Below are 25,469 nucleotides of genomic sequence, written 5' to 3' on the forward strand. Positions count from 1 at the left end.
CCAAAAAAAAAACAAAAACCCTTGCTCATGGGTTCTCAACTATTTGGATAATTGATGACTTCTAATTGACCGCTTAGCACGTCACAGTGCAGAGGTGCTGCGTCAAAAGTCAGCTGACCGCGACCCTCGTGAGGATTAAGCGACCGGGATAACGGACGGATGTTTGCAAATTGTCACTATTCGCATTTGGTAAATAGTCGGGGCTCGCCGTCGCGCGGCAGTTTGGCACTGCCGCGCGTTTTGCATGCGCGTGTCAGTCTGTGTCTAATTAGAGCAGCGGCGCTTGAAAAGGCTTCTGCGTTTGGAGGTAATCAACTCCAAGCGAGCCAACCTGCAATCAGCAGCGCAGCCATTCCTCTTTGCCTTGATGGCTTTACGCAACGCCGCCGTATGTCTCCGTCTTATCTAATCGCGCCGCGCTTATGTCATCACAGAATTGCAGCATGCGTGTGTGTGTGTCAATCTTTTTTTTAATGTTTTAGGAGAGGATTTCTTTTAGAACCTTCAATTGAAATATTATTATTTTTAAATAGCTCATATAAGTTAAAAATGTAAATAATTAAGATTTTTACTTCACCCATTCCCAATCCAGGAAGTAGTCTAAGCCCTCTACAGCCTCTGGCACTGACCCATGTGTTGAGTTTACCTTCACGTTCGTCTTTCATCACGCTCTTTTTTTTTTTTTTTTTCTGCCGGGGCGTTCCAAAAAAAGTCTCCCTTAATTCGATAACAAGCGTGTGTATTTCACATATGCACTCCGCCAGCAGCCAGCCGTTCAATTACTGCTTGCGCTTTCCCACCGCCAGTCATTCCCTTCACTCAAGTGTGCGCCGCTGAGCCGTGTTATTGTGCTTAAACAAATCAATTCTCTTGCCGTTTTTTTTTTCCCCCATCTCGTGTTATTATAAACTGTTTGCTGCTTGGAGAGGATTGATTCCCCCCCCTTCCCCGCCACTTGCTGTTGATGAATAGCATTGAGCTGTCTGGGGGGGGGGGGGGGGGTCCTGTGCAGCTCGACCCATTGAGCCACCCCCCCAGTACCCCTCTCCACTTTCTTTTTCAACACGGGAGGGAAAAAAACTGCCACAATAATAATAAGAAAATACATGTCGGACTCAAGGGAGTTCTGCTTGTTTTGGGTGATTTTTTTTTTTGTGTGTATTTTATTTTCTTAATATATATTGAGCTTTGAGCCTGGTCCTCTCAACCACAACTTCGAGCCGAGCTGATCCGCTTGGATGGATTTTTACCGGCTTTGACGTCTGATGTGCTTTTCCAAACAGGCTGCGACTCAAGCGGGAAATAGTCGTCAAAATACGACGGATAAAAACGCACCCGACGTGTATTTCTGACGGAATGCAAAACTCAAGTGGGGGTTCGGTGGCAGAAATGCCAGGGCCAGTAAACGCAATTGAGACTCAAATTGGACTTGATCAAACACCTTTTCTTAATAGGTTGCAAACCAAGTGCTAAGTAGTTGTGAAAATGTTGAGGGGGGGAGGCAAACGGCACGACTCGTATTTCCGCCAAGATGCTCCGGTCTTGTGAACAGTTTAAGCCTCGGTGGAAGTCTACATTTTAACTTGCCGCATTTATTTTTGTTTAACTGAGCTCTTTTTTTTCCCTTTCTCCATAGGACCAGAAAACTCGGGGTGCTGGGGGTGTTTCTCCTGCCGCTGTGTGGATGGGTGGGGGGGGTCTTCCGAGGTGAAGAGTCGAGGATTCACGTCAACAAAGGTGAGTTGGGGGGGGGGGGGGGTCGGTTGGAGTCCGTGCCGGGGCATCCTGCTGAGGCGTGTGGCTGTTTTTTAATGAAGTAATTGTGTACAATTGTGTCATTGCTGGTCAAAATCTGCGTTTTGCCCCTCGGATGGTGCAAATATATTGCTTCGTTGCGCCATTATTTGATCACATGAAATACATTTATGATCATCGTTTGGAGCGTAGTAGCTAGCTAGCACTGACCGACAGCTGATTGCGGTCGGCTTGACGGTGAACAGCGCCTTGATGGGAGATTCTGGGAGAGCCTCGACAATAGTCGCAAATTGAGCATCAAAAGGATGTATGAACGTTCAAAAAAAATTGACGGACTGTTATTGGTATTGGTTAGTCCGGCGTATGGCTTCGTGGATTAAGAATTGGGCCATGCAGAGCGTAGATGAGAGTTAATCTTGATTGCTGCTGAGAAATAATTCACTTCCGCTGACAAACATCTGCCAGAGTGGGATAAAGCAAAACGATTATTGTGGAAAATGTACTGCAAGGTAGTTCAGACGCAATGTCTGCCCCCCCCCCCCCCCCCCTATTTTTGGCGACGGACGGTTGCAGTCTGTGAAATTCTGTCTCCGGAAAATGAATCATGTGCCCGACTGTGATTAATGACTATTTGCCTGTTTTTGTCCGGTCCGGTTTCAAGTTCTGTTCCTGAACTGCGCTTTTGTATTCCCTGGACAATTGAGCACACAGAAATTGAAACACTGAATTTTGTTCTCCTTGGGGGCCACTGGCACTACGACTGCGATGACTACTGTTGTATTTTTTTCAAATATGTGAAGCATGTTGAATGAATAACGCCGCCTTGCCCTAGCTTGCTTTTATGATCTAGGCTCTATCCATGGGTCATTTTTAAATAATTTGATCAATACTGTATCAGTCTCCGACCTCTCCTCTTCAAAATTTCTTGAAATTCAATGAAAAGAAGACAGAGGTGATATTGTTTGCTCCCAGTGGCCCTTGTACATTCCATCCTGTAGATTTGGGCCCCCTGTCTCCTTATCTTAAGTCAACAGTCTCAAACTTGGGCCTTAAACTGGACAGTGATTTCAAACTCCATCGGCAAATTGGTGCCATTGTTAAATCCAGCTTCTTTCACCTTAGACAGCTGGCCAAAATAAAACCTCTCCTCTCACATGAACACTTTGAGACAGTAATTCATGCCTTTGTCACATCCCGGCTCGATTACTGCAATGCCCTTTACTTTGGAGTCGGCCAGTCCTCCATTAAGCGCCTTCAGCTGGTCCAGAATGCCGCCGCTCGCCTCTTGACTGGTACTCGTAAGAGGGAGCACATAACTCCTACTCTGGCATCCCTTCACCGGCTCCCCATTCATTTTAGGGTTATTTTCAAGGTCCTCTTATTTGTTTTGAAATCTCTGAATAATCTCGCGCCGGCCGCCTTACCTCTCTGAGCTCATCCGCCCCTACGCACCTGCCCGGCGCCTCAGGTCTGCGGACCAGACTTTATTAGAAGTACCAAGAACTAAAATGAGGCTCAGAGGGGATCGAGCCTTTTCTGTTGCTGGTCCCTCTCTCTGGAATGACCTCCCACTGAACATTCGGCAAGCCTCCTCGCTGGCCATCTTCAAAACCCTCCTCAAAACTCACTTGTATTCTTTGGCATTCGACTCAGCATGACTTAGATTTGTTCTTGGTTTTACTGTTTGGTGCTTTCTACCGCCTTTACTACCGATTTGTCTTACTGTTTATTGTGCATGTTAAATTGCTCCATGTACAGCACTTTGTATGCAGCGATGGCTGTTTGAAAGTGCTCTATAAATACTGTTGACTTGACTTGACTCTCCACATTACGAGGCAGTATTGAAACATTCCATTCTTTGAAGCTGCAACAACAGACGTAGTTGTCGTATCAAAGAAAAAAAAATCGGTTATCAGTATTAGCCGTACGAAGCAGGAAATGATCCGTTTTTGATATCGGTAGAAAAATTGCCATATGGCGCATCACGAGTCCGTCGTGCAGCTCTCACGGTTGCTCCGAAGCCGTTTGCCTTTACCGGTGTGCACGTTTGTTTTCCGTGTTATGCAAGAAGCGTGTTTCCGTGGGGCGCCACCAAAAGCAAACAAATATCAACAAAGCTGTGGCAACACTGAAGTCCTTTTCATTGTTCGCGATATTTTTTTTCTTTTTCCCCATATGAGTTGACAATATTTGGTTGTCTCGACCGGCTGCATTACCACGGCTTGAAATTTGACAACCTCAAGAGCTTTTTGAAAAGAGGACATCAGGCAACGGACGCTTCAGCATGGGAGACATTTACGCATATGAAGCCAAGGCGGCACCAAAGGGAAAAAAAATGTCTTTGCCATTATTAATGGAACAATAGGAAATGACCGTCATGATTTCATCATTTTATTCAATTCCCATGAAAAGTTACCAAATCAGAGTATTTGCTGAAGCTCCTATTTTAACTTCCCCCGAAGATTAACTGGAGGTTTTGCATCCCTTTGTGACCCCCCCCCCCCCCCCCCTTAGCTGTTAGTCCTCTCATTTCAAGATGGAGTGGATTTTTGCACCAGATCCTCCTTGTAAATGTAACTTTCGAGCTTTTAGTGGCGCATGACTTCATCTGTTATTCATGCCCCCCCCCCCCCCCCCCCCGTCAGCCCTTGCGAGTGGCACTTGATGTCATTGATGACGTCTGAAGCCTTGCAGGCTGTTTGTCGACGGCAGCGGTGTGTATGCCGAATGAATAATTGCTTTCCTCTGTCACATGTGAGGGACAGACTTTCTGTGAAAGGAAAACGTTGGGGGGGGGGCTCAAATTCCCCTTCCTGTCAGTGGTCTCTCTCTTTCTGTTCTGGTGAGATCTGGAATTGATAAGTGCAAGAGGCCTCTGGTAAGCGAACAGGAAGGATAGAGGGTCCGGCCTTGGAGCCGCCACCCCCCTCCCTCCCTCCCTCCCTCCGCACACATGTCCACCTCCGCTGCACAAACAAAAGCAGCAGGGCCTGCCACCATACTTGAGGTTGCAAAACATCCAAGGCCCGCTATTATTGTTACGACGAGGGTTTTCCACTCTCCGGGGCTGATAGGCAAAGTCAAGTGAAAGTCCTGCGTCGTCGCACGAGCCCACAGGCTGTCAGTCGGCGCCAAGGATCAAAGGCAGACTGCTAGAATGTTCCAGAACATGACTCGTCATCCCTTTGGCGCCAAGTAACACCTCAAAAAAAAAAAGAGAGAAAAAGAATCTCGTTCACAAAAGGGCCTCCGTCGTGAGCAACATGAGTGGAGTTGGCTCTGGAGTGTTTATCCAAAACGAGATGAGTGTAATTAAACCTGATTCACTGGAACAACCATCTTCAAAACAATGGCCGCCGTTTTGGAACACTTTGATCTTTCACGACTCCAAGAATATTCTGTTCTGTGACAGCGTAAGCACCGGACCTCCAAAAAGAAAAGACCAACAATTTTTTTTCCCCACCCTTTAGCCATCCGTATCGAGTTGATTTCACCCCCAAAACAGCAGTTTCTGACCAAAACGTGGAGAAAAGAAGCGATTATGTGGGCGGGGCAGGGAATTGACTTTGACGGTAGATTTGATGACAACACCAACAGAACAAAAGAAAGACCGCAAAATGGTTTCGGGTGGCAGCAAATGAATTTCTTGACAGATATAACGATGAAACATGCCACGGGTGAAGCCGACTCGCAGCATGCTCCACGTTGAACGTCGGCGGCTTTTTCTTTCATGCCGTTTGCCGTCCGCTCCAAGAACTGCGGGCAGCTTTTCTCACGATTGCAACACGCGCTTTCTCCGACCTATTTATAGCATACTTTGACATACTGTGTTTGAGTGCCAGGTGCCCACACTTGCCCCGACTTACAACATGTTGTCATTTTCTCTCCCACTCCATCGACGGGACAAGCCGATATCCACCCCCCCCCCCCTTCCCCCGCGGTCTTTACATTCCACGATCTCACATATCACGCACACGCGTGATACTTTGGGATTCTCCGTCATATTTATTTATTTTTTTCGGTGCTTGACGTCGGCCGGTTTTAGGGCGGTGTTCTCCCCAGCGAGAAAGCGCAAGATACCAACGCCATCCAGGGTGACAGCGAAATTATTAGCCTATTAGTCACCGCCGAGGGAGAGAGCCGGATGAGCATGGCATCCATCAAATCTTTTTTTTTTTTAATGTGTGTGTGCGCGTCGAGATAGGCTGCCCTGAACTGGGGGCCGGGAATCTTGTAAGGCTCTCCCACTGATGGAGGAGCTGCGAGGTCGAGGTCAGGGAGCAGACTCGGAGCCATCGCGGCGCTGGAGAGGGATTGTTAAAATAATTCCTTGCTTTTTAGGGGGGCGGGTGGGGGATTTTATTTTTTTACTTTTTTAACATCAACAAGGATAATGTTGCTTGGTCTAATTGATGTATTTATTTTAAGAGCAGAAATTTGTGGCCAGGAATTTCACAAAATCCGTAGCACTGACGTTAGCTTGCGGGTTTGGCTAAAAGAGTCAACAACAAGCAGACTCAACGTTTTGTAGCCGCCTTTGAGGTTTGTTTCCCAGTCTGCCCCTTAAGAAGTGTCTCCTTGCTCCTGCGATCTCCTCTCGACAACTAGCAGTCGATTTATCGTCCTCACCCACGCGATCCGCTGGATTCATTTTCATCTTCCCAAAAAAAACCAAAAAAAAACACCTGCCCGCGGCGCAACCCTCAACACAACCGGTTTGTCTCATTGTTTTGAGTTGCGGGTAAAATGGCAACTTTTTCTCCTCATGCGAGGACGTGATTCTCGGAATATTCCGTCTTTTTCTTGTGAAACGCTAGACGACTTTCAGAAAATTCCCACTCGATTCTCGTTAAATGTTGAGTAAGTTCTCGCATAATTGTGACCGTTGTTGTTGGGTTTTTTTTTTCCGCAAGGGTAGAATGTTTCACATTGATGTGAAAAGAAGAAGTGCCTTGTTGTTGGAGTTCCAGTTTATTCCCCTGAAATCCCAAATTCATTTTGTAAAATCCCGAATAGCGGCGCTCTAATTGATCCGCCACCCATTGCGATCGGCAGACGATCGGCATGTGACGATCGACGCCCTTCATTGCCGATCGCCTGCAGCTCCCATCGGCCGATCTCACTCGCGTATCGGCATTTCTGACTTGACAGTCGATGTTCCACCTTTTTCTCGGAATATAAATTCTCTGTGTAAATACGACTCTCTTCAAGTCGGTGCCTGTTCAGCCTAATCCCACGGCAATTAGGCTATTATTTCCGGGGTTTTTTTTCTTTGAGAGGCACAAGTCAAGCACATAAAAGGGCACAAACAGCTATTGAAAGGTGATCTGCTCTTGACTTCATTAGTGCTCAGCTTGCTCCCGTTATGCAAAGAGTCCCCAGGTGCATGAAAGATTCATGGCCACCCCGCTGGCCGCTTCCTGCTTTCCGCCTTTCAGACCCCCCCACCCCCTGTCCCCCCATCCAGGACGCTCGCTCAAACGCCGCTGTCAGTTGCACTCACTTACACTTGGCTACTGTCGGCAGCTCTTGGCGCTGCTTGCCTGGTGTGTATGTGTGTGTGTGTGTGTGTGTGTGTGTGTGTGTGTGTGTGTGTGTGTGTAAACAGCTGTTTTGGCCTCCCAATGCACCATCTGGATCTGAAGCAGATTGAAGATTTCTCGTGTCACGTTTGTAGTGAGGCCACTTGTCCGGTCCAAGACACAGATTGTCTTGAATTCATGACACCGTGTCATGTAATGTGACATCTGGACAGTCGTGAACGCCAAAAAAAAAAAAAAAAAACGGGGGTTGGTGGTGGGTCTTGTCAAAAAAGTACCTTGTGACTGCTCATCGCAGCGTCGTAGCCCCACATCACGATACATGGTGAAAGCGGGCGCGGCATCAGGACGTGAACGGAGACGCGCCCGTGCGAAAGCGTTGCCGCCTTTTGTCGGCCGCTCGTGTGAGACAGCTTGGTCACATGTGCTGGGCCGGCCCTATGCCTCGAGCTAGCGCATGGCAGCTGACTGCCCCGATTCACAGGCGATGCCGCTTTTGTCTTAGCGAGGCGCCACTCACAATGGGCCGAGTCACAAGAGTCCACAATTTTCTCATTGGCCTTACTAGAAATCTTATGTTTGGCGTCTTTGTCGCCGCGCATGTTCGCGTGACGACGCTCTTCTTCTTCCTTTATGGGAATTGTTGTGTTGGATTCTCATCTGTGCTTGCTTCATGACTACTGGTTTTGAAAAGGGGCCCATTGGCACCGCCACATGGCCAGGCTAGAAACGAAACACACAAACTGTTTTGATTTTTGCACGTCCACTACGTGACCCCCCTCTCACTTTTCCACGCACATACGCCAGATCCTTTCAGACGTGAGTACCGCTTTGACATTTCTCCCTCTCCAAATGTTCTTATCGGCCGGCCTCGGAGCAAACATGCAAACAATCTGGCCTGTGTTTGTGTGTGTGTGTGCACGCGTGTGTTTGCCGTCACATGGGCTGGACGGGCTCGCAGAGTCATGGTGCCTGTCCTGGTATTTCCTGTTGCACCGTAAACAAACGTGCCCCCTTGTTCCCTTGCTAGCTTGCTAAAATGATAAAACCGGAATGTAGGTGAGGAAGTTGGTTCCCGTTTGTCTTCAAGTGGTTTGGAATGAGAAGCTTCTTGATCTTCTCGTCATGATTTTGAAGTTTATATAGCCGTGACTTGAGATAGGAACGAGCTGACTTGCAAATGGCGCGTTTCTACCTCAGGTACTCAAAGCGCTTTACGCTGTCTACCTCATGACGCAGCATCAGGAGCAACTGGGGGTTCATTCTCATGCTCAAGAACACTTTGACATGGATGCAATGGCCTGTAATGGTTCGCCCATCGCCTGCCATCGCTCATCCTTTGACAGTTTCACTGTTTTGGCCTCCACAATGTCGAAATTCAGTTGCCCCCGCATGCGTGCGGCGGATTATAATTACGACTCTCAATGGGAGGGGGATGTAGGTCAAGCCAAAGATTTGATTTCCTCTAATATTCTAATCCACATTTGTTCTGCCAGATACGCAGCTTTCGGGTCTTGTGTCGCGCAACAATGCCCCCCCCCCCCCCCATCCCTCCCCTCCGATGGAATTGTTGCATTTTCATATGGTTGTATCCCCACGTATCACCATTTTGCAGTCTTATTTGTGTAGGTTTACAGTTTTAGCAAAAATGATATATATTTGTGTCAAAGTCGGGATTTTAGTTGACAAGGGTGTGTGTGTGGGGAGAGGGGGGGGGGTAGGTTTAGTGCTTATATTGTTCCAGAACACAATATCCTTTGGATCTTGAAAGATCAGCCCAAATGCTCCAAAAAGTCTGCCAGGGAGCGAGTCAACAGCAAAGCTTCCTTTTTGTACCTTCCCGCCTCCTTCCTATTCATTCTCATCAATTCCCATCAATCCCATGGAATGTTTCCCAACAATGAAAATCGCTGGACTTTTGCAACCTTAGCCACCTCCTGCGGGGAGTCATTCACTCGCATCTGCCCGTTTTTCTTTCTTTTTTTTTTTGCTTCCCATCTATCGAATCGCATTCGGCCTCAGCCAATCAGATCTCATTTACCGAGAAAGTCAGAAGGGTGCGTTGGAAGGAAGGTGGCGGGCGCCGTGGTGGAATATGTCACAGTTATGGAGGACATAGCTGGATGCTCTGAATAGTCCCTCCATCTGTCCGCATGACTGCTCGCTACATGGAGCTTTGTGGTGGCAGATCCGCTGCGGGGGCTTGTAGCATAGCAGTGAGTTATTGGGGGTGGGCGCGGGGAGGAGGGTGTTTCTGTAAATAGCCCACCCTGCATTTAGAAACAACATGACCTCACCAACCTAACCAAAAGATGCTGCCGCCGCCGCTGCTGCTTACTTGGCTCCATCCAGGTCGGGTCTACGACAGGTGCCAGTGAGCCGCAGTAGGATATGGGTTGGTTTCACCAAAAACGCAGGATTGTGACAAAAAAAAAAAAACGGAGAAAGCAAAATGTCAAGCAGAATAGCGACTTTGACACAAATATTTTCCTTTTGTGTTTCTCTCACTTATAGTCGATGCGACAAGCTGAGAATCACCGCCAAATGTTTATCCTTTTCTCAATAGCTGTGCCGATATAAAAGCCAAACGCCGCCATCTACAGGAATGTTTGAGTCATCGCTGTGCTTTTCAAACCTGAATTTCACAGACGCTTTCAATCGCAAAACAAATGTACAGCCTGTAAATGTAAACTGGCATCAAGTCGTGAATTTGGACATTTAAGTCTGACTCGAGTCAAGTCATGCGACTGCAGTCGGCAAACGTCTGCTTCCCATCATACGCGAGAGGATCCGTGCAACGTCTTGGCTCTCGACACAAAGCCGTTCAAAGAGAATTTGCGACGGTGCTGTAAGTAGGTCATTTGGAAGTTGCGCGCCCGTAATGTGTGCTGGCCTAGAAAGGGGCTGTAATCGTCGGCGTCTGTTGGAGTACGTGTGGCGTTTACTTCAAGGTCAGGACAACTTGTTCTGGCAGCTTTGACGTTGAACAAAAAGGTCTCGGTCTTGTCTGTTGGGGGGTGGGCATTCTGCATCCGTCTGAGAAGAGTCCCAACATTAGGATGCCCCTGCTTGTTTCAGCAATGCCGAACCACATTCTACTCGTGTTCCAACAGCGTGGCTCCGTAGTCAAAGAGTGCGGGCAGTAGACTGGCCTGCCTGCAGTCCAGACCTGTCTCCCATTGAAAATGTGTTGGCGCATTATGAAGTGTCGAGAGACCCTGGACTGTTGAACAGCTGAACTTGTCCATCAAGCTGTCATTTTGTCTTGTTTACCAAATTTACGGACAGGTCCGTCATGTCGGCGTGAGTTCTCTTCATGGGCACGGCGGCTCAAAGCAGCCACTCGGTTTTCCTTCTCGATGCTCGCTTGCCATCAGTGGAGATGCGTGCTGTTGTTTTGGAAACAGCCCCGCTGTGAATTCTTCTCTGCTGACTCTACGAGCCCCACATTTAAGGTCCCAAGAGCGGTGGCAAGGGGAGGTCGGAGTATAGTGGGGGTGGGGGTGGGGCAGGCATGTTTGTAGATTTCTTGCTCTCATTGTCTGTCTGGGCCCGTGTGGGTGGAGATACACAGTGAATGAGTGCACAGCTCGACTGACGGTGGCATCTGACTTGCGGCGGGGAAGCCACACTGGCCATCAATCGGCCCGGATCACTTTGGACCCCCACGGTGAAGTTCGCAACTCAGTCTACTCGTTTGCCAAATCCGTTTTCTCTACTGAAATCAATTGAGATGTCATGAATTCAATCCATCCTTTAAAAAAAGTAAATAAATAAAAATCGCAACCATTTTTGGGAGTTATTATTCAAACCCAGCTGAATTTTAAATGTAAATTAGGGCCTGACGATATTGTTGATTTGAGGCCAATGGCAAATCCGCTCAGTATTTGGCAAGATAAAATTCAAATAACAATGATGCGGCCGATTAATTACAAAAAATATACAGCGGATAAAAGAACTTCCTTTTTGGTCCCTTAACGCTTACAATAACAAAAAACAGATGAATTACAAGCGGAACATTTGACCTTTTGACAATACTTTGTCCTTTAGAATTGGTTTAACTTGAGGACAGAGAGAGGAATCAGCTGGTTTATGTGCTGATTTATTATTTATTTATTTGGGTTGTTTGGGGGGTGGTATTTGTTTTTGTAATTTGTGAATGTGTAAAAAAAATGGCAGAAACTTTTATGGGAAAATAAAATTGGGTGTGGCACTAATTAGCTTGCAGCCCCCCTCCCCGCTAAAAAAAAAAAAAAAAAAACCCAGCAGAATTATTATTTTTTGGGAACAATTGAGCAGAAGCGACACAGGAAAACGAGAGCCGACCCGATTACACAGGAAGGGAGCGGCTAGGAAGCGCCGGGCCACGTCCGCCTCGGGCCGGAGGTCCACCGCCTTGCGTCGGATGCCTTCGCCCGGGCTTCCTCACCCGCTTGTCGGACCAAAATGGTCAGTCAGCTCTATGTGAGCGTGGGTGGGCTTGGTCACGTGGGCATCGGGAATGTCTGGGTTAAGGCGTTTTTGCATCGGACGGCTCTAGTATGCAAGTGTGAGGTTTTTGATTGTTTGGCGGTCAGCTCCGTAGATTTAGATTTTGTTCACCAGAGGGGATTTGGAATGAAACCAATTTGATGTGCTGCAACTGACAGACTTTCAGTTTTCCTTTGATGGTATTCACATTCGCGGGATGTTTGGAGTTATTGTCCATCCGCACTGTGACGCGTCGTCCAATGAGTTTTCGAAGCATTTGGCCGAATAGGAGCCGAAAGGTTTCGGCAAATGTTTGCGCATTTTTCCGATAGCTACATCATCGGAGAAACTGATATTTTGCTCGATTTGAACTTTGGTGTAAATATGACGGGCCGTGCGAATTTTGACGGTTTGCGTGCGTGTAATTGAATGGAGCCGCTGGTGCTAAATCATTCGAGTTCAAGTGCGTCTTTCCCTGAGTGCTCCCGTTGTTTGTTGCTCGTGTCGCGAATTAATCCTAATCACAATCATCATTAGAGCTTTTTCATTTAAATACCCCGGAGCAAGCCCAATAAACATTAATCCATCCTCCCAGCACCTTGTGCCCCCTTTCCTTCTCTCTCTCTTTTGGCTGGGAAGGGGAGGGGCGGGAGAGGGCGATATGTCCAAACAGACGGCGCAGCTCCTTTGCAGAACGTTTAATCACGTGGCCGAGGGAGCTTTATTAGATTCGTTGCCCCAATCGGGCGACCCCAAGCACGGACGGACCAAAGTTGGGGGAGGGCGGAACCGTCGGAGCCTTTCTGTTGATTGCAATCATCTTTTGTTAGCTAATCCAAAATCTATCATGATCTCAATCTTTTATTATTTTGCATCATGCTTTTTGGGAGGGTCGGGCGGGCGGCGGGGGGTGGGGGGCGTTTTATATAGCAGCTTTTGATTTAATTAGCCGCTAAGCCGGAACACATGGAACGGCGCGCACAAACCCCATTAAACACGCAAACCCGACCGGCCAAATGCCATTCGATATGTGGTTGTGTCCCCTCCGCCTCTCCGCTTGCTGATGTGAAGCTGCTTAGCACGTTAGCTCGACCAATGAGACATTTTTGGTCAACGGGTGCAAACGAGCCTGACGGCAACGACAAAAATGACAATTCTGTACGCTTCATTCTTTATCCTCTGACATGGCATTTCATGCTTTTAACCAAAAAGCAATAAAAAAATAATCTATTTTGAAGCCCCTCCCAAGGTGAAGGGAAGCCGAGGGATCTTGTATTGGTCGGGCTGGTGGGGGGGGGGGTCAGTCGCTGGAGTACGTCGTGAAGAAATATCACAGATGTTAGTCTGCATGAACTGTTTCCCCTTCACACACTTCCTGCTTACGCTGGCCTCTTCAGGCACAGATCCCCCCATCCCCCCCGCCCCACCCCTTTCCCCAAAAAGCTCCCCCTAACCTCATTTGCCAGCCGGCTTTACTTCATCGTCCTCGTGTCTCAAACATTATTTTTGGCTGCGCTCTTGCTTATTCATGATGCTCTTAACGTCACACACTGGTCTTGTCAGAGTGCTGCTGCGCAGGCAGCGAGGGCTTCGGGTTCAGGTTTCCACTCTGTGTCACCGGCAAACCCCCCCACCCCCCCTCCACCCCACCCACTCTCCCCCAAGTGTAGCCTTCCTGCCGCTTTGCTTAATTTCACGAAGAAAGGACATGTTAACCTTGTCACCTGCTCAGCGATCGAGAACCCCCCCACCCCCAAAAGATTCCCGGTGCAGCTTTGATGACGGGCGGTATCGTCATTCTAAGTAGTTGTTTTTGGCACGACTGTATTCAGTTGCTATTTTTCTAGCACTGTTTTTTTTTTTTGTTGTTGTTTTTTTTAGTATTTGAATTTTGAGTATTTGAAAACTATTTTGCATTGTATTTTAAAAAATATTTTAAGCCTTTCTTCATATTTCTTTGGCTCTCGTCAGGCCACGCATGTCGTGTTGTGCATTCAAGGACCTTCCAGAATGTGGGAGCACACCACCACCTTGAACAATGACCCCCTAACTACTCTTGCAAACATCACCGGAGCCTCTTCAAACCTTGTTTATTTGATTATTTCAGGTTTAATATGAAAAGGAAAACATTTTTTGCCGAAAGGTGAACTGCGCTTCAGAAGGCTGTGCGAAGCCATGCAGTAAAATTTTCCTCGTCCTTCTTTGTCCACCCCCCCCCCCCCCTTCCCCAGCAGGAACTGGCTAATTTCCTGAACTTGATTCCCCATTTGCTCAACACCAAGAAGAACATCTGAGAGAGGGCATGTCAGAAGAATTCTGCACGTAATGCGTGCCGATCGCTGCCTGAAAGCTTTTGTTAACGTTTTGCAGGTGGCACCTTGCGAGGGACAGGAAATGAAAAGTTTTGCAGGGTGGAGAGCGGGAAGCGTTTTATTTGTTTTGAGTCATTGACAGAATCGCGGATCGTGAGGCTTTGCTGACCACTTGAAGGAAGGCGGAGCTTTTCTTGTTCGGGGAGAAGCCAGTGTTATCGCTTTGCCCAGCCTCGGTGTCGCTAAATGGGGAAAGTCGCGACCCCGAGCTCGGGGGGTCACCCCGACCCCCTCCTCGTGTGTCGGCCGGCCTCAGTTCACCTCCAACGTGGCTTCGTTGACCGCCTTAGCATGTGGCTAGCATGTGTAGCTTCCTCCATGCAGTCACAGTCAGATTTTGGGGAGTGGATGCAATTTCATATCCACAATGGATTTGAAACGAAAGGAAACAGATTTTTCATTTTTCGCTACAGCGGTTTGTAAGTCTGAGTCGGGCAAAGCAAGACAACAAGAGAGGTGGGCAAACAGGAAAAGCCTGGTGACAGCGATACTCCCCCCCCCTCCCCCCCCCCCCCCCCCCTGCTAACGACAAGTTGGCTGAGGGTTGACTCTGTGATTCAGCCGGGCCGGGCAGGAAGTGTTCTCTGCACTTTTCCCATCCGTGGCCTCTGCCAAGCAGGCTCGAGCAGAACAATTCGGCTCCTGTGACTGCGACCGGGGAAGGCGAAGGGGGAGGGACGGGGATGGGGGTGCCAGAGAGAGAGAGAGGGAAAGGGAGAGAGCTCCAATCCTGCAAAGGTAACAACAAGCATTTCCTTTTCTCTCAAGGTGTTAAAACGGATTGCAGAAGGCACGGTGATGTTGCCGCTCCCTCCCTCTCAAGCCAAACGGGGCTCTCTTTCCATTTTAGCTATCTCGCATATCAAGCCCGCCCCCCCCGGCAAGCGTCGGAGAGTCTGCAAATGGGCCAGCTGCAGAGCAAATAGAGAGATCGCGCACGTACGGCGCCTCCTCGGGAATCGGCCGTCGCATCTTTTTGCTAAATTATCCAGGAAATTGTCAGCGCCGCTGAGATAACACAGGTGTTTATATGCTAATAGCTCCCGGTGGCTGCAGCCCAGCGAAACAATCAAGTCATTAGCGTGTTACGAGGAGAAATGAAAGCGCAGCGCCCGCCCCCTTTGCCTGCTGTCGAGGCTTCGACACAAATTTAGTGAAAAGGACTTCATGACTTTTTGTCGACGTGGGTGAACTTATGCCTAGGTGGAAAGACAATTCTTTGCACTCGGTCATTGATTCTCCATTGTTTCACATCTCGTCTCCCCTCGTTATTTAAATGTAAAAAATACAAAGAGAGGCGAAGGTCGAGGCAGCCGTCTTCAAAGCAGAGTTGCCATTTTGCAGCATTTTGACTGTTCACAATATTTTGAAACTTTGTACACTCGGGTCCATAAATATTGCGACACGGACACGGTTGTCATCTTTTGGCTCGAAACATGGACGCAAGTCGAAGTTCCTTTACCCGAAGCGCTTTTCCGTTTCCGACATTTAACCAGCACTCGAGTTGGCAGTGAGCGCAACGTGTCAAAACAACTTCTCCGAGCCGAGTCGTCGGAACATATTTCGGGACGTCTGTTGTATCGCCGTTCCACCCTCCGCCCGCTTGGTGCAATTTAATGCGCGACTGTCCTCCGGCGAGGAGGAATTGCACTATTAAGCCCCTTTAATGAACCAGTCAGGATGGACTCTCGTATCTTCTTTTGAAGGAAAAATAAAAAGCTCATCTACATGGAAAACGCATTGTCTTCATTATTTGCAACTGTTGAATGAAGGCAGTTGCCATGGTGATGGCCATTGGAGGCAGAAGTCTGGCTGGTCTGAGGCCAGACGAGGGGGTGGTGGAGGGGGGTGGGGGGGGGGGTCTACGCAGGGACAAAATGGCTCCTAATGACCAGCTCGTACCGACGGCTTAGTCGGGAGGTGATGTCACACTTGTACCTTCTTGTTTGCCAGCAATAACTGTCCATCGCCGTGCCGCAAAACCATCCGGAAACTCTTCTTCCTGTCACCACTTTCCAACCATTTCATTGTCACGGCAGGTGATACCAAAGCGTATCAACACGAAACATAAGAATAAATACGTTGAAATGAGGGCGGGAGCTTCATTTAGTCCAGCCGTAGCCTTGTTTAATGGAGAAAAGTATTTTCCCGCCATCCTGTGGCATCTAAAGGCAACTGCAACCCTTTTTTTGGGGAGCACATTTGTCGCATTTCTTCATACGTTTCTGCATCGGCTCCACCCGTTTTACGATTGTTCAGGTTTTGGATGTACAGAAAACCTGATCAATATTCACCATTTATTTTTCTTTCTTCTCCCCTCCTGTGTGCCACTCTGATCCCAAACAGGATAAGCGCCGTTCCAAATGAAAAGGTTTCCACTTGCCTATAGACGCCACAAGATGGCAGCAAATCTTTAGCTCAATTTTCATATTTGACATGGCTTTGGTGGATGGAGAAGGAGTTGACCTGGCCCGAAAATTTGACAATGCCGAAAGGTGAGAATGCAGGGTGGGCTGTTTTTTGTGAAAGTTGGCTACTGGCGATGATTAGGGACCACGACCCAAAAATTTCAGCAAAATGTCTTGTAAATTTCAAGCAAGTCGAGATCAGCGTTGATCAAACGGGATGCTGAGAGCTCTGCTCGCACTGTTAATTTTATTTATTTTTTGCTGTACACAAAAACGGTGGCTATCCTTGAGCAGCTGCGAGCGACGGAGGATGCTCAGTTTTGTTTTGCTTTTGCGGCACGTCTCGTATGTGCGCATTTTTGCGGCATAAAAGCTGGATGAGCAGAATGTTAATTAAAAACGACGACTCGAGGCGAGTCAAAGGCATGAAAGTGGCTTTGTTGTAATTACATGATACAAACGTGTTTGCGCACGTGCCGGTAGCAGTCGGCAGCCGGGATCCTCGCAGCCGCTAATGAGATTAGCCACACAATGGCCGGCCGGGCTCATGGGCCATCGCCGCATCCAGCACCTTTTCAAACATTTCATGGTGCCACACTGGCTATGGTGCTCTTCCAAGCAACAGGATGTCAGTTTTTAATTTATTTATTTACCCCCACCCCCAGAAAAAAAAACATATACTGATTGTTGATTATATTATTTATGAATTGGTATGATTTTTTTTGTCACAACTGTTGCTCTACAAAATATGCATGTGAGGTAGCAAGTATCGTGTGTGTCCGCTCGGGGTTGCCGTCCTCACGTACTGTCGTATCCGTGACTTTGTTTATTTGGGGTCTGGCCTGGTGAGTGACGTGGGAGTCGGTGAATGAGCGTGTGGGTGGTTTGTTGTTGGCTCAGATTAGCTACTGCCTGCCTTGGCCACCTGGGGGCACTGTACTATGGAGAAACACCAGTGAGGATCAGCGGCTTGGATGATGGATGGATAGATGGATGGATGATCTTCATCACATGGTACAGTTTTATTTTCAGCTATTTGTAGCCTTTTTTTGTCGTCGTTCTAGTTTTTGGATGTTTGTTTTGCCCTGCCGCCTGCTGCCAGGTCGGCATTGTAAAAGGGGAACTCTTTTCGATTGGCTTCCCTGCTCAAATAAACGGGAAAAACAGAAACCGTGAAAACTCAACTGCGATTTAATGAAGACTTCTCAGCTCATCTTATCGCAGAGTGTGACTGTGAGTAGAGCCGTATGTGTTTCCCATTATGCATTAGTAACGGGAAGATTTTACGCCACTTAACCTCCAAATAAGACCCCTCTGCCCCCCCTTCCTGCCCATAATTTTATTTTGGGGAGTGAGCTACTCAGTTGCACATCGGGCTAATGTGTTGTCATTGACCAATTAGGAGATGGACATCAAACAAGCGCAAGCCCCCTCGCCGCCCCGCCTCTTGTTTTGATTGAAGCAAGAGAGACACGCCCCCCCCCTCTTTTCCCAATTGCTGCTAGAATGAGGCCACTCAGCAAATTTTTCAAATGAGCTGCGGATATCACACGTTCTACTTGGTAAGAGTTGCATGGCAAGGAATGTTGTGAAAATCGGGCTGCATATTGCACGCGTGACTGGACTCGTTTGGTATTTTACGCCATTGCACCACCACGAGGAGTATTCATGAGTTGGAATATTGTTTTGTTCCCATTCCTGTTCATCAATCTTACTGATTCCAACTCATCAACATCCAAAAGTTTGGGCAGGTTCAGGTCGGGTTTGCTCCCACTTAAATGGCGGCTCATCTGTTCCAGACGCCAAAACGCAGCCCCTCCCCTTCCCCTCCCTCACCCCCTTCCAGCAGGGGATTTGACCCTCACCCCCTTCAGCCATTTGCTATTAGTGTGAGGGCTAAAAGCAAATTAAAAGAGTAGCTGGTTGCATCGAGGGGGGGAGTATCTCCCCATGTGAAATGGCATGGAGGAGGCGGGGCTACGTGAAGCGTTACACTTGGTTAGAGTGTTTTCCTTTCCGACTAGTAGTCGGGGGCGGGGGGCAGGCAAGCGGGGAGGGTCTCTGGGAGGTGCTCGGCTCTGCTCCCTTTGCTTTTCCTATTACGCTGCAGATGCGCCTCGTGGCAGAACGATCTCTTGTGTGTTTCTGAACGTGTGGGGCTCCCGCAGGAGTTTCAGGAAGCTTTGCCTGTGGGGTGGGAGGTGGGTCGGTGAAGTGTATGTGCGTGTGCGCCAGGTCCCCCTCACTCACATTTTGCCACTGCACACCCAACCACGTGAAATAAAAGAAATCCATTCCCAGGCCTGTTAAGGAACAGTGTGGGGAGGTGTGATTGTGCAAATGCGGGGCGAGGAGCGGGGGCTGCGCTCATATTATCCTCCGTGCCAGCTCTTGGATGGAGCCTGCTGGGGGATTAGGCCACATTCTGTGAGGCAACAATGGAAGTCATCCACATTTCCATCCTCTTTTTGCTGCTCTCAACAAATGCGGCCTTGTCTCCCGAGCAGGCACCTGGACGAGGAGGAGGACGGATAAAGGGGTGTCCTGTCTAAAGCACACCCAAATCCGCCCCCGACCCACTGCCACGCTAACTTCTCCTGGCCTTCCTCAAACAACGCCAGAACAATGTTAACCTCATCTAATTGGCATCGGCCGATTAAATCGGTCTTGTGTAAAATCGCCATTTTTTTCCCCCCTCCCTGCTCCTTGTTTTGTTGTCACTTCTTGGCTCCGCTCGCCCCATTACGGGCGAGTGCAGTCGGGACGGCCGATAGGCTATCAAAGTTCATTGAAATGACGGCAAGGAGACGCTTCCCCCTCCTACTCCTCGTCTCCTTGTCTTCATTCCATCCCGCCCCCGATCGCTTCACGACCTTTAGTCGCCACAAACAACAACGAGGCTTTAGCGGGCGATGGCGGCGATTGCGCGCAAGCCCATGCCGGGGCCACCTTACTCTTGTGCTTTGGTGTCAACGCAACTTCTCGCTGCACGTGTGTGTTGACAGGCTCGTTTGACACAGCATTGCGGGGGTCCGTCACCCCTGGAGTGTTGCTGTTCAGCACATTAGGAGTAATGGAGGCTGCTGTTAGGCTAGCATCGTCTTCGCACAGCGCTCTGAGTGGCAGGCGTTTATTTGCAAGGAGGCCATTTATTTAAGTGGACCGTTTATTTGAGCGGGATGCATCACTTTGATGGGTCGGCAATTTTTTTTTTTTTTTTTTTGAGGAGGGTGTAATTGCCTGAGGCGTAGGTGTCATCCTATTCCTTAAAGAAGCTCAATTAGCAACCAAATGAATGCACACGAAACCCGCTCGCCATGGAAGCAAAGTGGCGGAGCCTCCAATAACTCACCTCAGGGTGAGGCGCAAAGAGGCAAGGCAGAGAGTGAAGGGAAAGGGCAGAGGGAGGCGCTCATCAATAAGCCCAAGGTCGGGGAAGCGGCGGCAGGCCGAGGATTTGTGGAGCTTGTAAAAAGGCTTCGGGGAGTTGGGGACAGCATCACCATCGCCGCCTTGTGGGAGGGCCGGGGAAGGCACCTGCTGGCCGCACAGCAGCAGACTCCAGCAGAGATTTCAAAACTGCACTGACAAACATCACTTAAAAATATAACAAATCCAAGCGCTCATCACGTCGAATATTTTAGCTTTGACCGATGAAAAAAAAAAATCATTGAGTGCAACCTGGAGCTTTTAACGGTACGTCAAGTCATTTCTTCAGGTCAAGCAAACCAGTTATTATGTATATAAATCTTTCAGAGTCAATCTAAAATGTTTGTGAAAATACAAAACAATTGATAAACATTTTTTAAAATGACTTTCAACAATTTATTGTCGAATGTCTCCTCCCCGTGTCAACTAAAGGTCCCCAAGCCCCTCCGAGAGGTGGCCTGAAAAGCTCTTTCGCCGCCTAGCGGAGTAGATTAGTGGCCACTCGACCCGTTGAAGCCAGCTGGAGAGCCCTTGAGCCGGCATTACGGGCCTTTTCTGTCTTGCTGGGTCGCGATAATGGACGACAAGATGGGAGGTGGCCTCTCCCGAGGGTTACTCCAGAGGGTGTCGGGCGGCGACGGTCGCAAACAGGGATGTCATCCCTTCCAAATCAATCTCTACCGTCACACGCGGAAGGGCGAGATGCCGCCTGTGCCGACGCTGCGCGTGTGTCGTCTGTGTTGCAGTTTAATGGGCGGCCGGTAGAGCGTCAGGAGGCCACCGAGGGACAATCGACATGAACTCCATCCCGTCCATGGACAGACACATACAGCAGACCAATGACCGGCTGCAGTGTATCAAACAGGTGAGACGCAAAGGACGGCTTTTCGTCGTGTCAAGGGAATTTTACGTGCTCGATGTTGATACATGGACTCGATGCTCCTCGTTTCGGCTGTACGCAAATTCGGTACGGTTGGTTTGAGTTCGAATCCATCGTGGTGATCAAAGATGATGTCCCAATATATTTGGACCTCGAGATAGACCGCTTTGTTTTTGTTTTTTCCTCCCCCTCCCGCCGCCCCACCTGGGCAGCACTTACAAAATCCCTCCAATTTCCAAACGGCCGCGACGGAACTGTTGGACTGGTGCGGCGACCCGCGAGCCTTCCAGCGGCCTTTTGAGCAAAGCCTGATGGGATGTCTGACGGTAAGTCCGCATCTGGTCGTGTATCATCTGCGAGGTTGAATGCGCAACGCCGCCAGCAGGTGACGCTCTCCCGCCCGCTTCAGGTGGTGAGCCGCGTGGCGGCGCAGCAGGGCTTCGACTTGGACCTGGGCTACCGACTGCTGGCCGTATGCGCCGCCAACCGGGACAAGTTCACGCCAAAGTCGGCAGGTAAAAACTGCAGTCCTCCCTCCCTCTCTCCTCTTACACATAGAGAATTATTATTTTTATTTTTTTTGCTGCATCAGGCGTGATGAGGTCCATCATGCTGCTTGCTGCCATGAAGGATGATTTGAGCGGCTCGGAAAAAAGCTTTGCTGTGGCATGTGGCTAATAAAGACGTAGAGGCCGTCAGTGGCCGAATTTCCTTTCCAGTCGTTTGATTTGCGCAGTTGTCGGCTCTCAGTCAGAGCTGCATATTGTTTGAGTTTTGGCTTTTCCTCTTCCTGATTGATGCTCCGTGATGGTTTTTAGGTTTATACCCAGGCTACGATCGCTCGAGACGAGCCCCAAATGAAATTTGGCGGCCAGTTTTATTAAATGCTATCAGTTGATGTGAAGTCAAATGTCGTGACGTCATCATGAGTTTCCGTCATCGGTCCGTCTGTCAAAAGGGCTTCCTCTTTGGAGCTTGCATGTTTGCCGGAGCGCCAAAACATTCCAAAAAGCATGTTGCTCCCCTCCTCTCGCATTTGGGGGGGGCCCTTGTCAAGAAGTTTTGTCTAGGCGCCTCTGTGGCAACCCCCACCCCACCCCCGCAGGGCCCCGGGACCCGTTCCCCTGACACCCAATGGGGCCCCGTTGCCCAGCAACCCAAGTCACATGACGGGGGGCCAGAAACGTACGGCAGCGGGGGTGTCCAAACTTTTTTTTTTTTTTTTTTTTTTTTGTGTTTGTTTTCAGGACACTTGAAAGACGCAGAGGCCCACTTGTTGATCCAACACGCTAAATCATCAAACATTTGTGAGCCGAATGAAGCGATTCTACATTTAGACGACATGTCGGCTATTCTGCAAGTAGTGCCAAGATTCAGGGGTCGTCAGTGGCCCTTTTCCTCATGACTCGCCACCATTGCAGGCCGAACGTGGCTGGCCGTACTTTGCCTTTTTTCTGTTGAAAATCGATCAAGGGACCATTAAAAAAAAAAATTCGGGCTGGTTAGATTCATCAGATTTGCAGGTCGCGTTTGAAGCTTCCCGTTGCGTTTTTGTTGGCTCATCGAAATCACTCTGCCGACGGTGCGATGCAAAGGGCGGAGAAATCAATGACGGCGCCCTGGTTTATTATGAAAAAGCTCATTTAGGCCGTCCATTGCTGCTTGGGTGTGCAGAACTCGCGGAAATAAACGTGGATCTTGGCGAGAACTTGATTTGATCCTTGGCAAAGTGAGGCATTTTTCCTGGAGGTGCATGTCGTACTTTAAGCGTAATTGCTTTTTACTGTTGAATAGGGCTGCGCCTGACGAGACCAGAAAAGGCCGCCGTGTCATTTAGTGAGGTGAACAACTGATAGCTTGAATGGATGCACTCAGGGGAAGGGAGTGAATGGGGGGGGGCGGGGGGAGACAGCCCACAATGCAGTGGGGCAGGGGGATGGGTGCCAGTAGTGACCTCTTTGTGAGCAAGATTAGCCGGTTGTATTAATCTGTGATTAGGTAGGGGGCATCAAAGTAAAGGGGGGGGTTGTTGATCACAACCCCCATATCATCATCATCATCATCATCATCACGGGGCACACGCACCATTGGTGCCAGTTGGGGTCCACCCAGAAAATCAAAAGCTTCATCACCATGTTTGCGGAATGGTACACTCCCGGTTGTTTGCGCCTCAATAGTCTCTTGGAATTCCTGCCTTCTGAAGACTGAAAGGATAAGAGGGCGAAGGGGGGGGGGGGGACAAATGTGGGCAGCTAAACAAGCTTTTCAGCGAGGTAATTGGTCGGGCTGAGACTCGTTTGTCTTTGCTGCAAAAATGTGTCAGAAGCTGCGTCGGCCCGTCGGTGTCGGTGCACGACGGCGACCGAAATCCGCCGCGCCAGCGAGCCATGCGGCCGAACTGGCAGAACTTGACAAACGCCAACAAGTCGGTTGCATGATTATCAACTCGCTGCAGTGGGAAAAACTGCCTCGTCTGATGTTCTTACAGAGAAACAACAGTAGGAGTTGCGAGATGATTTTGTTGAACCACAAAAACGTGGCGCAATTGTCAAGGAGAAAGCCGATTGCCCAAACTGCTGAAGCGACGTTAAAAAAAAAATTGTAAATATGTTCCAGACCCATCCATGTCACAGAGCGATCATCTCAAAACACGTGTGACCCCTTCCACACACTTGAAACACAAAATATAAGAATGAAATCGGCAAGCTTCATGCTAGCATATCATGCGAAAGACCCGAGACGTACTCATAGAATTTAGGCCTCTGCTGTTGAATGAAATTGATGCCCAAGTGTCCTCGGGCTCGCAATTTTGACGTCAGTTTCAGTCGGCAGCAGAGGGGCAGTACAGCAGAAAATGGCAGCTCCCTGACATGGATGAAAACGGATCCACCAACGCAATAGCCATCCCAAGATTTTGTTTAGACTCGTGCGGGCACATACAACAAATCGAAAATGTCACCGAAGGCGATTTGGCAACTACGCGCGGGACATTTGACGCCTCGGGAGCTTGCTAAATCCACGTTGCTCGCGGTGGTTTTCTTTTGCTTGTGCCATTATTTATCCAAGCCTGATGAGCTCTAATTGGCCCCTCCCTTGCCTACCAGGAAGCCACACATACACTAAGCCTCCTCCTCCTCCTCCTCCTCCTCCTGTATTGCTCTTTAATTAATATTGCGATGGATTAAGTCACCCGCGAAGAAAAGTCACTATCTTTTTCCTTTTGTTGTGTTAGCTGCTAAATGTTGCATTTTTTTTTAAGGAGGGGGTCGTGTAACTGGAGCAAGGCCAAGGCACAGACAGTCTCCCACATTAGGCCCCACCCCTTCTCTTTGCAAGTTTGAAATGTGAGCTGCCTGCTTCCCCCACCACCCCCCCCCTTGCTTTTCTCCTTCTTCTCCTCCCCTCCCCTCCCCTGCCTGCCTGCCTGCCTGCTGGCGAGGAGGCTCTGCTGCTGGTGAAGTGAGCGTGGTGTGTGTGTGTGTAAGTGAGCCAGCGAAGAAGGCATGTGTGTATTGGGAGAGCATGCAATGGATCACTAGACAGAAAAAAGGAAGCCGCATCAATATCAAGGTGAGGAGATAAGCTTTCTCTTGACTCTCTCTCTCTCGCCATCTCCTTCCTCGTCTTGAAGCCTTCAATCATTTGTCGCCTTTTCTCTTTTTCGGACTACAAACATGGCTCCTCTCGACTGCTCCTCCTGCTCGTGTGTTATCCCCTCCCGGCTTCTCTCGGGGGGTATTTTGTGTGCACGGAAGCCGGTGGCCAATATAGCAATGGCTCCCTCTGTGATTGGCGTTGCTGTCGTTTTTTTTTTTCTTCCTTTTTGCAAGCCAGCCATGAATAATTGATGTGCATTGTGCAGGCGGTCAGTGGACACGGCGGGAGGAGGCATGGCCCCGAGACGCTCGGAGAGGGGGGGGGGGTGAAGGAGGTGGAAAAGGGGGGTGGGGGGCGGCAGCGGGGGTTTTGAGAGAGAATGTTACGGAAGGGCTTGAAATGAGCTGCCGGTGTCGCCTTTTGTTCTGCCGGGCTCGCCGCACTTGTAAATGGAAGAGCAAAGCTGGCGTATGTCTCGCCGGCTGGCGGGCTTGATGCGTTCGCCCACTGTTGCCGTCACCACGCGAGTGCAGTAAGATATGAAAAGCCAAGTTGGCTGTCCCACGATGCACCTGGGATTCAGGTGATGGGCGATCACGCATCATCAGTATTTTGTCTTTGACTTAAGTGCAACATCAGTAATGCGTCTTATTTTTAGTATAAGTCAACATCCACAGTTAGCAATTTGTTAACTTTATAGGGAAGTGTAACATCAACGGTTTATTTTCTTCTTTGGAAATGCGAAATGTTTTCTTTTTAGGAAAGCTCACTACTTTGAATCCATCTTGTAAAAGTGCAACATCAAGTCTCTTGTCTTCTTTTCAGGAAAGAGTGTTTTTTTTTTTTAGGAAATTGCTACATCGGTAGTTTGTCTCCCTTTTCGGTAAATGCCGCCCGCCTCACTACTCTCGTGTCGTTTGAGTGTTGCCATTGCAAGAGAGGAGGCTACAGCTGATGTAGTCCATATGAGCAGTAACAAAGGCGGCGGGTATTGCAAGGTAACGGGGAGGAAGCCGGC

At 49.0% G+C, this 25,469-nt stretch overlaps 1 protein-coding gene across 3 annotated transcripts in view; it reads left to right on the forward strand.

Annotated features, from left to right (window-relative positions):
- LOC147190073 (zinc finger MIZ domain-containing protein 1-like) overlaps positions 1-25,469 on the forward strand; it is a 45,431-nt gene that overhangs the window by 9,522 nt on the left and 10,440 nt on the right. Inside the window, exons 2-5 of one of the 3 annotated variants that reach the window (XM_086138676.1) lie at positions 1,637-1,737; positions 20,721-20,839; positions 21,067-21,180; positions 21,264-21,369. In XM_086138676.1, coding sequence (XP_085994802.1) covers positions 20,771-20,839; positions 21,067-21,180; positions 21,264-21,369 — 289 coding nt within the window. In that variant the 5' untranslated portion in view covers positions 1,637-1,737; positions 20,721-20,770. Of the gene's footprint in view, positions 1-1,636; positions 1,738-18,615; positions 20,840-21,066; positions 21,181-21,263; positions 21,370-24,264; positions 24,425-25,469 lie in introns of those variants that run through there. The other 2 variants (XM_086138677.1, XM_086138678.1) reach the window with 2 other exon arrangements.

The sequence above is a fragment of the Hippocampus guttulatus genome, chromosome 19, assembly GCF_054856545.1.
Source record: "Hippocampus guttulatus isolate MCC_2025c chromosome 19, RoL_Hgut_1.0, whole genome shotgun sequence".
NCBI lineage: Eukaryota > Metazoa > Chordata > Actinopteri > Syngnathiformes > Syngnathidae > Hippocampus > Hippocampus guttulatus.